The sequence below is a fragment of the Drosophila innubila genome (genome assembly GCF_004354385.1).
Source record: "Drosophila innubila isolate TH190305 chromosome 3L unlocalized genomic scaffold, UK_Dinn_1.0 0_D_3L, whole genome shotgun sequence".
NCBI classification, from domain to species: domain Eukaryota; kingdom Metazoa; phylum Arthropoda; class Insecta; order Diptera; family Drosophilidae; genus Drosophila; species Drosophila innubila.
Genome location: NW_022995376.1, coordinates 7,248,652 through 7,263,477, shown reverse-complemented (window position 1 = coordinate 7,263,477; position 14,826 = coordinate 7,248,652). Strand labels below are relative to the sequence as shown.

The following is a 14,826-nucleotide window of genomic DNA, read 5'->3' as shown; positions in this document are numbered from 1 at the left end:
TAAAAGTGGTTTTTAAAAATGTCATTATATTTATTAACTGTCCTGCATGTGGTTATCTATGCAAAACTATATCATAATAAATCTGCCACGCCCTATATAAAATTTATGAACTCAATCAGAATAGAATTGTCTTTAGTTGCTGTTTTAATATCTGAATGACAAGTTTTGCAATTCAAATCGAGTGACGCAACATGACGATGGTATCCATAACTAATATGAGATTTATCGGTGGTTAGTTCTCCATAAGCATTGCCAGAAACATAATATGCCAAAACCAAGTCATTATTAATTACATTTTAACATTCTCTAATAACCGTAAAAATAACAATAAATTGCGACCGCAACACAACTTAGATAAATGCGCATTGCCTAAATGCTGTTTATAGTACGCTGTATTTATTCGTTTATGTTTCTTGTTTTCGATGACAAACATTCAATTAATCAAAGCACACTATGCCACCGTCGGAGCAGGTGAAAGGCAGGCTTCTGGCTGTGGAATGATGTCACATGTTCTGAACCAGCAGCCAGCCGGCCTGTCTAACTAATTTCTAGCTAATTTTTATGGTCCAGTGGGGATAACTCATCCAGTCGCTTTGATTTACAAAATGGCACCGACTCGTTAAAGCTTTTAGCCCGTTTCTTAGTGGCATTTCCTGTTTTCAGCCTTGATGCCGTACATGTTGGTAGCTGCAGCCGTCAAGTGGCACACTCGAGATTGTAGCCAGGTGAATGTATTTCCCCCCACACATATGCACGAAATTCAGTAAACGGAAATGATGTTTGTATGCCCAAAAGCCGTTAAATATATGTTGTTACTGCTGTTTGTTTCTATTTGTGGCAGAGGTCAAGTGGGCTAACAAACAACAATTGGATGGGCAGACAATCTCCTCAACTTGACATGATCGTCAAGTTTTTGTTTGTCAAAATATTTAACAGCTTGTCACAACAACTAAAGCTGAGCTTAATATTTACATTTCCTAATAACAATAATAATACTAACAATATTAACAATGCGATGCGATAATTCTCAATGTGACAAAAATTGCCAAAATATATGTGGTTTACGGCCTAAACAGATTTATGGGCCAGCATAAAAAAAGATATATGAAGAACTTGGCATAATTAGATGGCAATACTTCATTGTATAATGTTGTACAAAAATATTATTCATACAAAATATTATGCAAATTAGAGCGAAATGGCAGAACAATACAAAAGACTTAGGCAACGAACTTCACTTGAGCCACGAGCCGTGCCAAGCACAGCAAACCACCACAGATCGCTTAAGAGAAACTGAGTGAGAAAGAGAGAGAGAGAGGGAGAGTAGTGATCGAGATCGAGATTGCTCTTAACTGGCCAACTGTCTTCTTTTGTTTTGACTTTTGTTGTGTGTTTGCTGTGTTTGTTTATGAAGCGTGGACTGCGACTGCGACTTCGACTCTGACTGTGACTGTGACTTGAACTGCGATTGATGCGTCATGACTCGTGACGACAACAAAGTGACTGTGTGACTGTCTACTGATTTGGCAGATGCTGCTTTTGGCCAAAGGGACGGCAGGCATGTGACCACTTCTAGCTGTGGCTGGTCGAAACCGCACTGCCGCCAATCTCATCGAATTATTTAATTTAAATTTTGATTTGAATTTGTTTGATGTTGTTAATATTTATGTTGTTGTTGCTATGCTTCTTTCAGCATGATTATTGTTGTTGCTCTTACTTTATTTATAACACCGTATGTGTGTGTTTCATCGAGTTTTTGGCGGTCGTCGCTTTGCGCTTGCTTCTCTTTAGACCCACATAACGAACCGGACCGGCCAGATATAGTATAAATTTCATAGAAACTGCCCAGCTCATCATCATTTGTGCTTTGAACTTCTTGAGTGTAAATTGCTCGTGCGCTTCTGGACGAGAAATTTTTACGTTACCAAATTCCCCAAACAAAAATATTTGCCTAATTAAAATGGTATGTGATCCTTGCAGGAATAATAAAAATAATAAAAAATAATCAGAATAATAATGTGTAAACAGTGGTCTGTGGTAAACAGTAAGGACATATTTAAAGGCCTAAAACAAAAGTGAACACTTAACAATAAATAAAAATACTCATATCTAAGAACAACAATGAATTGAAGTGTTTCCAAGTCAAGTGAACAACTTCATTGCGTACTGACAGGCTCGAGTGTCATTCTCGCATTCCATTCGCGCCCAGGCTTGAGCTATAAATAGAGTTAACAGCCTGTTTAAATCAAAAGTGTACTTCAACAATCAAATTTTGTTCTTGTTTCCGGCAGAAATTCTTCGTGTTCATTGCTTTGGCGCTCATTGGCTTCGCGGCTGGCGCACAGTTGCCCGACTCGGCCACACAGGGACCCAATCCTCAGGACATTGCCACACCCGAACCGGAATACATTGACATCGAGGAGCCAGCGCCAGTGGCTTCTGCACCCGCACCACGCCCAGTTGCCCCTCTGCCTCGTCCGGTGGCCCGTCCCGTTGCCATTGCCCAGAACTTTGTCCATGTGCAGCAGCCAATTGTTCAGCAGCCAATTGTACAGCGTGCCCAGTACCTGGCTCCTCTGGTCCAGCAGCAGCAGCAGCATGTGTCTGGACACGCATACAACAGCCAGAGTGGTTACCAATACCGTCGCCCAGTCTATGTAAGACGCTTCTACCGTCAGCGCCGCTACTAAAGAGGGGCAATGCCTAGCAATTAACTTTGACTACTTATTTAATATATCTAATTCTTCTTTTATGAATCCTTATTTGTTTTTATTCTTATTGCTCGCTGTTTTTATTCACACACTTTATATATTTTTTTCTCTTGTCCCCTTTTGTTCCCGTTCCTGATCCCGTTCACGTTCACGTTCCCGATCCCGCTTTCAACACTACTACCTCTACTACTATTTCTACTACTATCTGCACACATGGAAATAGCATTAACCAATACCAAATACCAATCCCAAGCACACATACCACAAGCACCACCAAAATCTACTATACAGCTCTTCAATCTATCCAAAAAACTATCCAACTCTCGCATCTAACAAAAATCCTAATCAAAGGCGTTTTCCCACGAAACGCTTACGAGTAATATACAAATACTAAAAAAACATCAAAGTACAAAGAGACAAATGAAGTTCGGAAGATAAAAAGAACCATCGAAGTCGAAATCGAAAATGAAAACGAAATCGAAGTATTTAGTTATTGTTGAATCGCAAACACAAGTAAATAAAGATAAATTATTTGTAAAAAAAAAAAAAAATATACAAAACAAAAGCAAGAATAATGTATTATTTGTTTCGGCCAAGGTCTATCAATGATATGCCATATCGAAGTATGTCTTTAATTATAGTATTCACAGCTCATCAAAGGCACAATAAATATATCGAATATTGTACAAGATTCGTTCTTATTATCAACATTCGCCACTAACCCGCTGAGAACTGAGAGATGAGAAGATGAGAACTGTAGTTGCCTGGTCGCCACTCATCATTAATCACGAAGTATGAAGACCTACATGTGTGAATAGGATGAAGACGAATATGATTTTGAATATGTATAAAAAGACTGTGTGCCATTTGCATACGGAAGCTCTGAATGAATGCTTATTATTACCCAAAATGCGCAACAATCAATTGAATAGAGAAGAGTCAAATATTGGTTCATATGATCTGCGAATATGTTGCGAATATTCGGGAGTTACTATTTAGAATGGCGTTTCTATTTTACGAGCAGCGAGTTTAAGACTGAAGACAATGTGACATAAACAAATAAATAAAAATAAATCTAATAAAACACTTTCAAAATTTGTTATATCAACCGGTTTATAATCTTAAATTACGAGTTGTTCTGTAGTTTATTTGTAGTTCTTGCTTCTGTCACATTAGATCGTCTCCAAAAAGTGTAAACAAATTAAAGAACCTTTCACACGTATTTGGCTATTCGAGTGGCCAACAAAACTAGACAAAGCTCAGTTGATTGATGAATTTATTGGCATTTTTATTGAGCTAAGGGGCTATCAAATGAATGCATCACAAACTGTACCACCTAATAACGATTGACTCGATTAAATCGATTTACTGAAACAGTCTGACGGTAGTGTTAATGGATATTGAATGGGCGTCAAAATTAATGTAATACTTCCGTGTGATGACTCCTTCAAAGAATTAAGCCAGCGGCTAATTGACCTTCGATCTGTTATGATTTATGATTATTTTACATGAGTATGTCAAGTGATTTAAATCTATTGTGGAAAATGCGGAATAGTTTACGAATGAACAGCATTAATTGTGCGCATTCTATGCGGATTTTAATGGCATGAATACAGTCTGGAGAGTGGATTAAAACTTATTGTAGCATCAGATGAATATATTATGTGGATAATTTGAAATTTAATTGCAAAATGTATGGGTATTTCCAATAAATTAAAAATCAATAATAAAATTAGCGATAGTAGGCTTCAAAATAATACTCAAATTATGTTGTAGGTAAAACATCAAATCTATCTCAACAAGTTGATTTTAAGTTCGTTGAATCAAGCTAGAAAAATTATTAAAATTGAAGCTGTTATACTCACCATATTCAATTAATATAGCATAGCTTTTGGGTATAACTAAAATTGCCTAAAAGTAGACAGCATGTAAAGATTTTTTTAACTGAAAAAAATATGTATGTGTTTGTAGAGTGAACTGTATGCAGGGCTAAAAATAAATCATTTAACTCATACTTATACGTATTTTTTAAAATTACAATTAAATACAAAACTATAATTATTTAAATTTTTTAAAATAATCAAACTACACCGCAATTACTGATAATTATTTTAAAACTTGAATATAATTAATGTTAAATAAATTTTATGAATCATAATTAGACTAAGGTCTCTGCTGAAAAGTATGCAATATTTATCATACTTTTAAAATAGAAAATACCCAAAATCCATGTAAACTTCAAAAAGATTTTTTAAGAATGTCAAAATACAGTTTTTCTAAAAAGATTGCGCATGCGCAATGATAGCCATAAAATTAGTCATTATATCTAGGCAGCCTTTCTCTTTTTTGTATGGATCGCATTCCTGCATAAGATAAAACAGCAAATAGTTTTATGTGTAGAGTCAAAGACAAACCTGTTGCAAACCGAACAGAACTTGCTTAATCCTCCGGACAGCGAGTGAGGAATGGAGAATTAAGTTGATGACAATTAATTTATGACTATATATTAATAAGCACTGTTACTAATACAAATGCTATCAATAAGCACTGCAAACAATATAAAATGAAAACATTTAAGGCATTAAAACAAATAAACGAAATGAAATTATCAAATTAATTTGCATACTGATAGGAGTGTGTTCTGTTAGTTAAGCGGGTGGCAAACTGGTTACCGTCTAATTCCACATTAGATCATATGTTCGATTTGCATATGTACATACCAAAAAACATAACGAAACAGTATTGTCAACAGCATTTGAAATACGATCAAGTGCTGGGCAATATCCAAAAAAAGTGACAGAAGTCGTTATTTATTTCCTGTTGGAATTAGTTTCACTTTCACAATAATATGTGGGTGTTGAGGCATCTTCACACCTTTTGTGTACAAGATGAACAACAACAATGCCAGTCGACTGTGATTGCGATCAAGTGCATACCATAAATTATAAGCGGTCTAATGCCATAAACTTCACACTCATTTATAAGCTAAGCCAATAATTTTGAGAAGCTTAAATTCAATTACTCATGCAAATTAACAAATGAGTAAATGGTACAATAAATCAACACGGAATTCGCAAAAGAATTATGGTCAAAGCGAATAACTCAGACAGAGCACTCACGATCTCTACGATCTCTACGATCTGTGATCTCTGACTATTGTGGGTGTTCAATTTCGAGCAAATACCCACATGGCGATCACTTGTCCATGAATGAAACTGTTTGAGTGTTTGCGTATTATGTGATGTTTGATGACTCGTTGAACGAGTCTCTTAATTATGTTGTCGTGGCACTTGACTCACGTTTCGAGGAGGATATTCCCCCCAACTCAAGTGGAAGATATAAAAAGAAAACCATCAGGATGTAGTTTTAAGCGTGATATATTTTTAGTGCGTTCAGGCATTGTTATAAATAAATAACTGGTCAAAATTTACAGGTAATACAAGTACATATAAGTATATACACGTTGGGTTAAGTGATATAGACTGGCAAATGGCTAATGCTTAGTAGAAGAAGGGCTTGGAGGGTGCATCATAATGATAGCCATCATCGCTGTGTGGCTCCACAATCTCCTGAGGTGGCAGGTAAGTGTTCTCTGGCTCAAAAGGCTCGGCATACGATGGAATGGGAATCCTGTAGCTGGGCACAACTGGTGCAGGTGGCAAGTAGTTGACCTGTGGCTGTTCAATGGGCAGAGATTTGACCTCCTCAACTACGGGTGCAACATAGACTGGCTTTGGTGGTGCAGGTGGCAAGTAAGTGGGCTGTGGTTGCACCGGTGGCAGATACACAGCCTTGGGTGCCTGCTCTACCTTTGCGGGCAGGTAGACAGGAGCAGGCGTTGGCAGCTCAAATGGAATTTGTGGTGGCTCATAGTTGTAGCCAGGATGCTCCTCATGATGATGATGATGATCGTGATGATGATCGTGGCCAAATAAGTGAGAGACATCAGCGGCAACGAGTGCCAGGCTGAACAGAGCCAAAACAAGGACTTTCTGTAAAAAGATAATAAATAGAACATCAGCAAATTGCATTTAAATCAATAGAATTATTTGCTTACCATTTTGTAGATTAGAATCCAATCAGGAACAGTTCTTTGGGAGTGTATCCAACGTTCTCGCTGAGCCAACGTTTGCTCTCAAATGATACAGTTTCCGGAAAGTGCTTCTTTATTTATACAACGAGCGAGAATCGAACGCGCATTAGAGCGAACTCAAAGTCTGATTGTCGGATAGTCTGATTTGTGGTAAAACCAACCGCCGACGCCAAAGCTAACGCTGACGTTGCCGTCGACGTCGACGTCGACTTCGACGGAGATGACTGTCAGCTTACCCCTAGGCAGCCGTTATTCGCATTTAAATTCTACTATTAATTCTATTAATTTCCAATCGCCTTATGCGTATCTCTTTGTTTTTGCTCTCGGCGTGAAGCGGACCTTGGTTCACGTCTGGGTTGATACCTGTACAGGAATGAGCAAGTTATTGTTAGCTCTTTTCAAAGTCAAACCGAGTGCGGGTATATTGTAGTCAATCAGTCAACTGCAGACAACATAGCTGTTTTAATTTTAGCCAACGGCTATAAACGCCTCCCCTTTTAAAGTGAGTCTTAAAAACATATTATGGAGCTTAAACTTTTATTGATTATAAACTAGTCTTGAAGCTGCACTAGTTTTGGCCAAGATATTAAGCCCAAAAAATCGATTGGCCTCAGTTCAATCGATCTAATCTCATCTCCGACACTGAAAGAGGTCAACAAAAGGAACGATCTTTGCTGCCGGCTGCAATTGTCAATTAACAATATTGTTTAATTGTTTATTTGAAAGAGATACGATCTGTAATCAATAAACTACAACTGGCAACATCATTCATCATTTCTACAATACACTGCCATAATTATAGCCCTATGAAATGAGATGCGTTGAGTTGAGAGCTGCAAGTGTTGATGAGGTCGAGACGAGCGCGTGCTTTCAGTTCAACTTCCAGACTGTGGTTGATTGTCTGCTTTTGTTATTGCCGTTTTTTGGGCTAAATACATATGGCCAGTGTTTGAGCCATATCGATGGCTGGCCTAAGACAACAACTAATTGGGTTTAATAGCTTCGTCTTTCGCTTTGACGCTGTCGTAAGATGCATTCGCAGTTCGTTTCAAGGTGATGGTGATTGGTGAAATTCACGGCATGATCTCCATGAAATTGAAACTTGATATCAAATTAGCTTCACTCGATGTGGAGCATATGATATAATAATGATAGTGCTACTTCAATTTGAATCTTTCATAATTTTGAAAGTACTTAAATTTCTTTTTTGAGCTAAACAAACTTTTATAAAAATAGTTTTCAATTTACACCTTTAGTTTTATGAAATTAAGACTCGATATCAACTAAGCTTCAATTAATAGAAGTATATAACAAAAACTATTATGTACTGCTCTTATTTAAATCTCTTATAATTCCGAAAGTATTTCCAATTCAATTTCTTTTCAAAATCTATAAAATATTTATGTCTATAAAATTAAATAAAAATTTGTTTATACATAATTTTGATTTTAAATGCATTTTTTATTCGTACAACTTAAGATTAGATGGAGTATTAATATGGTATGTGTTGTGTGTCTCGTGTATTAAATAAATCCCTCTCTTGTCTCTCTTAAAACTTGAAGCGACGCTGTGGTTGATTGTATTGGTAACCCGAATCGCCACCAGGCAGAGGCAGATTTGAGGAACCACTCAGCGGTAGTGCATAGGAGGGGATGGGAATGTGAAAGTTGACCTCTTCTGGTGCATGACGAGCCTCCGATTGAGCGGGTGGCAGATAATGTGACTCCGGCTGAGCTGGAGGTGGCAAATAGTTGGCCTTAGGCTCAGCAGGCGGCAGATAAGAAGTCTTGGGCTCAGCAGGAGGCAGATAAGAAGTCTTTGGCTCGGCAGGTGGCAAGTAGGTGGCTTTAGGTGCTGGTGGGGGTGGTGGTGGTGGCAGACTTGGTGGAATCTTGGGTGGCAAGTACTTTGCTGGAGGTGCAGCTGCGGGCAGATAAGTTTTCTCGGGCTGAGCAGGAGGCAGATACTTCGTCTCGGGTTGAGCAGGAGGCAAATACTTTGTCTCAGGTTGAGCAGGAGGCAGGTATTTGGTGCGTGGTTTCTGTGGTGGCAAGTACTCTGGCTTGGGCTGTCTCACTGGCGGTGGTGGCGGTGGTGGCAAAGTGGGTGCTACCTTAGGTGGCAGATACTTGGATGCAGGCTTTGCGGCCGGCAGATAAGTGTTGCTGGGCTTTGGTGGTGGCAAGTATTCCGGCTTGGGTGGTGCTGGTGCAGCATAGTTGTAGCCATCGGGCTGATGCTGACGAAGCCCACCAAAGTGCAGATTGAAATGCAGACCAGGTTGGCCACGATGGGGATCCGACGAGTGCGAAGAATGGGAGTGGGAGTGTATATCGTGGTGGTGCGCATGCACATCCTCGTGGTGGTGATGATGTGCATCATGATGATGATGTGAGTCATGATGATGCGAATCATGATGATGGTGATGCGGATCACCGCCATACAAATGAGAGACATCAGCAAGTGCTGTGGCACTCAGAGCCACCACGGCCAAGAGCACGCAGAAGGGTTTCTGGAAGAGAAGATTTCATTAATATAGGATGATTCCTGATTCCAATTGATATAGTATAAGCTACCATTTCGATGCGGGATGAGATGCTGTCGAGAGAAGCAGATGATGCTGCTGCTGTTTGCCGACAACTGAAAGTAATGCCAAGATCGTTGACGTTTTGGCTTTTATACGCTGACCGTCGAGCGGTATTGCATCTGAGATTGCCCTAAGCATCATCGACTCCAGTTCAACTTTGGGAAATAATTAATATTTGTTTTTGTCTGTGGATAGACAAAGGCCAACGCATAATTTGCCTATGCTTTGTTATTGTTATCTTTCTTTTTTTTTTTTGGTGGTTTTCTTCACACTTTTCTTGGTTTTCATGAACTTGAAGTTGGAGCCAATTATCGGTGTGTGTGTTTTTTATACCACCATTCAATTTTTGGTCGAGAAAACAATTAAAACGATTTTGGCTCTTAATTGGGCCACAGCAAACAACCAAGACAACAACAATAACAACAACCACTCGACTGCACTCATGAATATGCAGACTCGAAATAAGTGAATATTTTGAGTTCAACTTTTGGACAATTGGCGGTGATTAACTTGGACATTAGCGCTATCAATTGGCTAACAAATGTGATTTATTTAATGTATTTCGAGCTTATATAAAACTTACGACTAGGCAAAAACGGTACAAACAACATTCCGGGATGGGTCAACGGTGGTTTTATGGGTGGTGCAGCTTAGAATATGAATGGCTCGGCGGGTGCATCATAGTTATAGCCATGAATCTCCTCCTCAACTACAATTGGTGGCAGATAGGTGGGTGCAGGTGTGGGTGCAGGCGTTGTTGTTGTTGTAGTGGTGGTGGTGGTTCTTCTGGTTGTGGTTGTAGTGGGTGGTGGAGGTGGCAAGTAAGTGGGAGCTGGCGTTGGGGCAGGCGTTGTTGTTGTGGTGGTTGTTGTAGTCGTAGTTGGTGGTGGTGGAGGCAGATAGGTGGGTGCAGGTGTGGGTGCAGGCGTTGTTGTGGTGGTGGTGCGTGGTGGTGGTGGCAGGTAGGTTGGCACAGGTGTTGGTGGTGCTGGTGGCAGATAAGTAGGCGCAGGTGTCGGTGCTGGTGTGGTGGTGCTGGTTAAAACAAATGGAACCACAGGCTTGGGATAATCATAGCCATAACCATGCTCTTGTCCATGTTGCTCCTCCAGCAGCTCCAGCGGCAGGTGAGAGACATCTGCAGCGGCCAAAGCCAACATGCAAGTGGCCAAGACAAGACTAAGGAATGCGTTCTGTAAAAGACAAAAAGTTATAGTTAAAATCCAAAGTGACACACAGATCAGAGATCAATGACAGTCGGATACGCACCATGTTATACCTTGAGCTCTTAAACCGTAAATGATTGACCAATGGCAGCGGCACCTGTTTATTTATAGTCCACAATTCTAAACAGCTCGACACTGTTCATGGCTTCGCAAAAGGCCAATTATTATTATTTAAATCGATGTGCCGTTTCTCGATTATTACTTATGTATTTCTGTATATGTATCTGTATCTGTATCTCATAACATTATGCATTATTGACGATTTGTATTCTCTTAGAGACGATGAAGTTTTTGTCTATTTTTTTTTTTTTTTTGACAACATAAATGCTCACGAGCATTTTCATCGCATCGTCATAAGTCGGCCTAAAGCAACTGTATTCTTTTTTTATATTGTTTTTGTTGTTGTGTTGCCGCTTCCGAGCTTGTGGTCAGTCTGAGTTTCAGTTTTAGTTCCGCCGCTGGCAGCGTTGTAAGCGCACTCCGACTGCGAGTGTGTCATAAATCATTTAGACGTCATTTATAATAATTACGCTCAACACAAAACTCTCAAGAAGTTGTTCGAGTTGGAGTGGTCAATATTTCAGGGCCTCTCAATGAAGTTGTCTCTTGAGTTGGGACAGCTTAAGCTTGCGGAAGCATTCTGATTATAATAATATTCTTCTCAAATCTGTGATGCTGCCTACATATCAAATGACAGACTCAGCTCTAGGGCGAGAACTAGTCCAAGAAAAATGAGTAAACTGAGACAAATTGTTGGGTAATTTGGCAGTAACGTTTAGGCAGATCATTAGTTTAGATTATAAGTCACGAGTCGTTTTACGATCTCGTTCTTTAAAGATACCATCTCTATAGCTATATTGATTTAGTCTAAACAAACTGGCAACTCGACTTGTCTTGTGTTTTTCTCGTCTTGTCGGTTCAACTATCACTTTTTGTTGAGTTTGCAAGACATCTTCGATTTGGCTAATTAATGCGGGTTGTTGAACCGCCAGCGGGTTGATCGATTACCAAAACTTTGCTATGAAACGATTGCTTTGCTGTCGTTTTGGCGTGTGCTCGATTGTCTCTGCTCGCATTTTGCCACAATTTGCGTAATTTATGGAAACAATCATAATTAAATTAATTGTCACTCTTTGTGTGTGTGTGGCATTTATACAGACGCTTTAGTGTGGGTGCTATACACAAATTAATAGGCCTCAGTTGAGATGAGTCTAAATTAAAGATCTAACAATGTGTGCAAAAATTCATTGACTTCTTCTTTAACGACAACCGGTTTTGTCTTTGGTCTTAAAACATATTTGGTTAAAGACATCAAAAGAAAAATAGCTTGGAGTATTGAGTTTAAATTCCACAAAAGATGTGTTATTTATTTCATTCTAAGCGCCGTCCAAGGCAAATCGAAGCCCTTGGTGAGAAGCTTTAGTTCGTAGGTGAAAGGTGAACGCAACAAAGCTCAATTTATTGATATTTATTTTATTGTTTCAATATTTATATTTTGATAAGACTTTGGTACAAACAAATAAAGCGGAAAGATCAACTTATGGCTTAGCTTTTGAAACGCCGGCTGGGCACTTCGTAGGCGTAACCATGGCCCTTGGATGAGGCATAAACAGCACTGTCCACACTTGCCGCCTGGTCGGCTTCCTCGGCCTGGCCAAGCTCCGCATCGGATGGAGCTACGGGTATCGCATCCTGGGGAAACTCATCGCCTGTGGGAAACTCATTGTTCAGCTCCAGCTCCAGTTGACTAACCTTGGGTATATCGTAGACAAATCCATTGCCAGAACGCACCAACTCCGAAACATCAGCGCAAACGTATTGCCAACAAACTGTCGCAAAGAGGGCCCAAATAAATAGACGCTAGACGATATTTGGTTAGTAATTTTGATGATAGAATGGCTAAGAAGTCAAGCACTTACCATTTTATGAATACTGGGAATTTTAAAGAATGTCTAAATAATTTTTATAGCTTCCAGCAACGTAGCTCGCGCGAATGCAGGCAATCGCGTTGAGACTCAAACTATTTATACTTCTATATCCATGTTGAACGTGTTTGTTTTTGTTTCAGTATTTTTTTTAGCTTAGTTTATTAATTGCGATGCTGCTGCTGTTGATGTAGATGTTGCTGCTGTTGCCGCTGCTGTTGCTGTTGCTGCTTGTCAAGCAACAAGCAATCGATAGTTAGAGCGGCCCTAGATAAATAAGCGCTACAATAGCTGAAAGCGATGATTGGTGCCGTTTTGCTTCACTCCAAATCCAAATCTAAAGCCTCATTGTCAAGGCCAAGACTTGTTTTTTGTATTGTCTTCTTGTTGCTGTGTTGGGGTCAAGTGTCAGTGCGTTTTCTTATACAGTCTTTGTGGCTTTGTCTTCATATTGAATTAATGATTCTATGCCAGATGCGCTGCCACTCAGCTGTCTAATGTCTCAGGCATCTATCACGTGAGCTTCTCGAACTGTTGCAACTATTTTAGTTAAATCAATTATTTTTGCTTACAACTAAAAACAGAATCAATTTTGTAGCCGCATCGAATCATACATATAAATCGAATACTGTCAACGGATTTCAGCACATTTCCGTTTCATTAGTATTTTTACGGTAAGTCGAATCAAACTCGAACTATTTGTCTTTGTCGGCTTTGACAGTTTGATTGTCGTATTCAAGCTGACAGCCCTGAACAGGTCACGTATACGACCTGTGACCCATGCATCAATCAGGCGTCACCATAAGCATCCTATCAGCTCCCACGTTCCGCTGATTTTGACAAAGCCAATAAAGCATCTCGTGATATAGTGCAGATATTTTGAGTGACCATTTGGTCATCTCGTCTCTCTTTCACTCGGTTTTATAGTTTTGGTTTAGTATTTTTTGGCCAGAAAACAATTTACTATTTAAATGCCTTTGGTTCAGTTTTCGGGTTTTCGAATAAGCTAAGCTAATGTAGATGTTTCTATTGCATACTTTTGGGCTTGCAAAGCTAGATTAAATATCAAAGCATACAATTGGGCGCAATGAAGTGACAACTGTTGTCGATAGATGCCGCTTTATAATGCATTATATATGTTAGAGCAGCCGATATGAAAACCACAAAATAAAATACTATACTCACTGTCCAGTTTTTCCCCTGGACACATTTTCACAAACTTCAAACAGTCATAACTTTGTCAAATCTTAACCGATTTCCATGCGGAATATCAATTTTATCATTATTTGACCTCTATATTTATTCTGCATCAAAATTGGAAAATTGAATTTTTCTTCCATCACTGTCCATTTTTTCCATACCTTCCCCTTGACACATTTTCAAAAACTTCAAACAGTCATAACTTTGTCAAATCTTAACCGATTTCCATGCGGATTATCAATTTTATCATTATTTGACCTCTATATTTATTCTGCATCAAAATTGGAAAATTCAATTTTTCTTCCATCACTGTCCATTTTTTCCATACCTTCCCCTTGACACATTTTCACAAACTTCAAACAGTCATAACTTTGTCAAATCTTAACCGATTTCCATGCGGAATATCAATTTTATCATTATTTGACCTCTATATTTATTCTGCATCAAAATTGGAAAATTAAATTTTTTCTTCCATCACTGTCCATTTTTTCCATACCTTCCCCTTGACACATTTTCACAAACTTCAAACAGTCATAACTTTGTCAAATCTTAACCGATTTCCATGCGGAATATCAATTTTATCATTATTTGACCTCTATATTTATTCTGCATCAAAATTGGAAAATTGAATTTTTCTTCCATCACTGTCCATTTTTCCATACCTTCCCTTGACACATTTTCACAAACTTCAAACAGTCATAACTTTGTCAAATCTTAACCGATTTCCATGCGGAATATCAATTTTATCATTATTTGACCTCTATATTTATTCTGCATCAAAATTGGAAAATTGGAAATTAATTTTTCTTCCTTCCCCTTGACACATTTTCACAAACTTCAAGCATCAAAATTGGAAAATTGCATTTTTCTTCCATCACTGTCCATTTTTTCCATACCTTCCCCTTGACACATTTTCACAAACTTCAAACAGTCATAACTTTGTCAAATCTTAACCGATTTCCATGCGGAATATCAATTTTATCATTATTTGACCTCTATATTTATTCTGCATCAAAATTGGAAAATTGAATTTTCTTCCATCACTGTCAATTTTTCCATACCTTCCCTTGACACATTTTCACAA

At 38.7% G+C, this 14,826-nt stretch overlaps 5 protein-coding genes across 5 annotated transcripts; 1 reads left to right on the top strand and 4 right to left on the bottom strand.

The window, feature by feature from the left end:
• Positions 1-1,880: 1,880 nt before the first annotated feature.
• LOC117787890 lies at positions 1,881-3,280 on the top strand. Its single transcript, XM_034626515.1, has 2 exons — positions 1,881-1,963; positions 2,292-3,280. Exons 1-2 carry the CDS (start codon positions 1,961-1,963, stop codon positions 2,688-2,690), a joined length of 402 nt encoding a protein of 133 aa, XP_034482406.1. The 5' UTR covers positions 1,881-1,960; the 3' UTR covers positions 2,691-3,280.
• A 2,792-nt stretch (positions 3,281-6,072) lies between these two features.
• Positions 6,073-6,836, bottom strand: LOC117788041 (repetitive proline-rich cell wall protein 2). The gene is made up of 2 exons (XM_034626698.1): positions 6,769-6,836; positions 6,073-6,703 (listed from the first exon to the last, which is right to left on the bottom strand). The coding sequence occupies exons 1-2, from the start codon at positions 6,769-6,771 to the stop codon at positions 6,212-6,214; spliced, it is 495 nt and encodes a 164-aa protein (XP_034482589.1). The 5' UTR covers positions 6,772-6,836; the 3' UTR covers positions 6,073-6,211.
• A 1,517-nt stretch (positions 6,837-8,353) lies between these two features.
• On the bottom strand, positions 8,354-9,186 carry LOC117786956 (extensin). Its single transcript, XM_034625386.1, has 2 exons — positions 9,082-9,186; positions 8,354-9,043 (listed from the first exon to the last, which is right to left on the bottom strand). Exons 1-2 carry the CDS (start codon positions 9,184-9,186, stop codon positions 8,354-8,356), a joined length of 795 nt encoding a protein of 264 aa, XP_034481277.1.
• A 710-nt stretch (positions 9,187-9,896) lies between these two features.
• LOC117788120 (anti-sigma-I factor RsgI2) lies at positions 9,897-10,668 on the bottom strand. Its single transcript, XM_034626789.1, has 2 exons — positions 10,661-10,668; positions 9,897-10,584 (listed from the first exon to the last, which is right to left on the bottom strand). Exons 1-2 carry the CDS (start codon positions 10,661-10,663, stop codon positions 10,042-10,044), a joined length of 546 nt encoding a protein of 181 aa, XP_034482680.1. The 5' UTR covers positions 10,664-10,668; the 3' UTR covers positions 9,897-10,041.
• Positions 10,669-12,130: 1,462 nt separating this feature from the next.
• LOC117788558 lies at positions 12,131-12,611 on the bottom strand. Its single transcript, XM_034627342.1, has 2 exons — positions 12,537-12,611; positions 12,131-12,477 (listed from the first exon to the last, which is right to left on the bottom strand). The coding sequence occupies exons 1-2, from the start codon at positions 12,537-12,539 to the stop codon at positions 12,163-12,165; spliced, it is 318 nt and encodes a 105-aa protein (XP_034483233.1). The 5' UTR covers positions 12,540-12,611; the 3' UTR covers positions 12,131-12,162.
• Between the last annotated feature and the right edge of the window lie 2,215 nt (positions 12,612-14,826).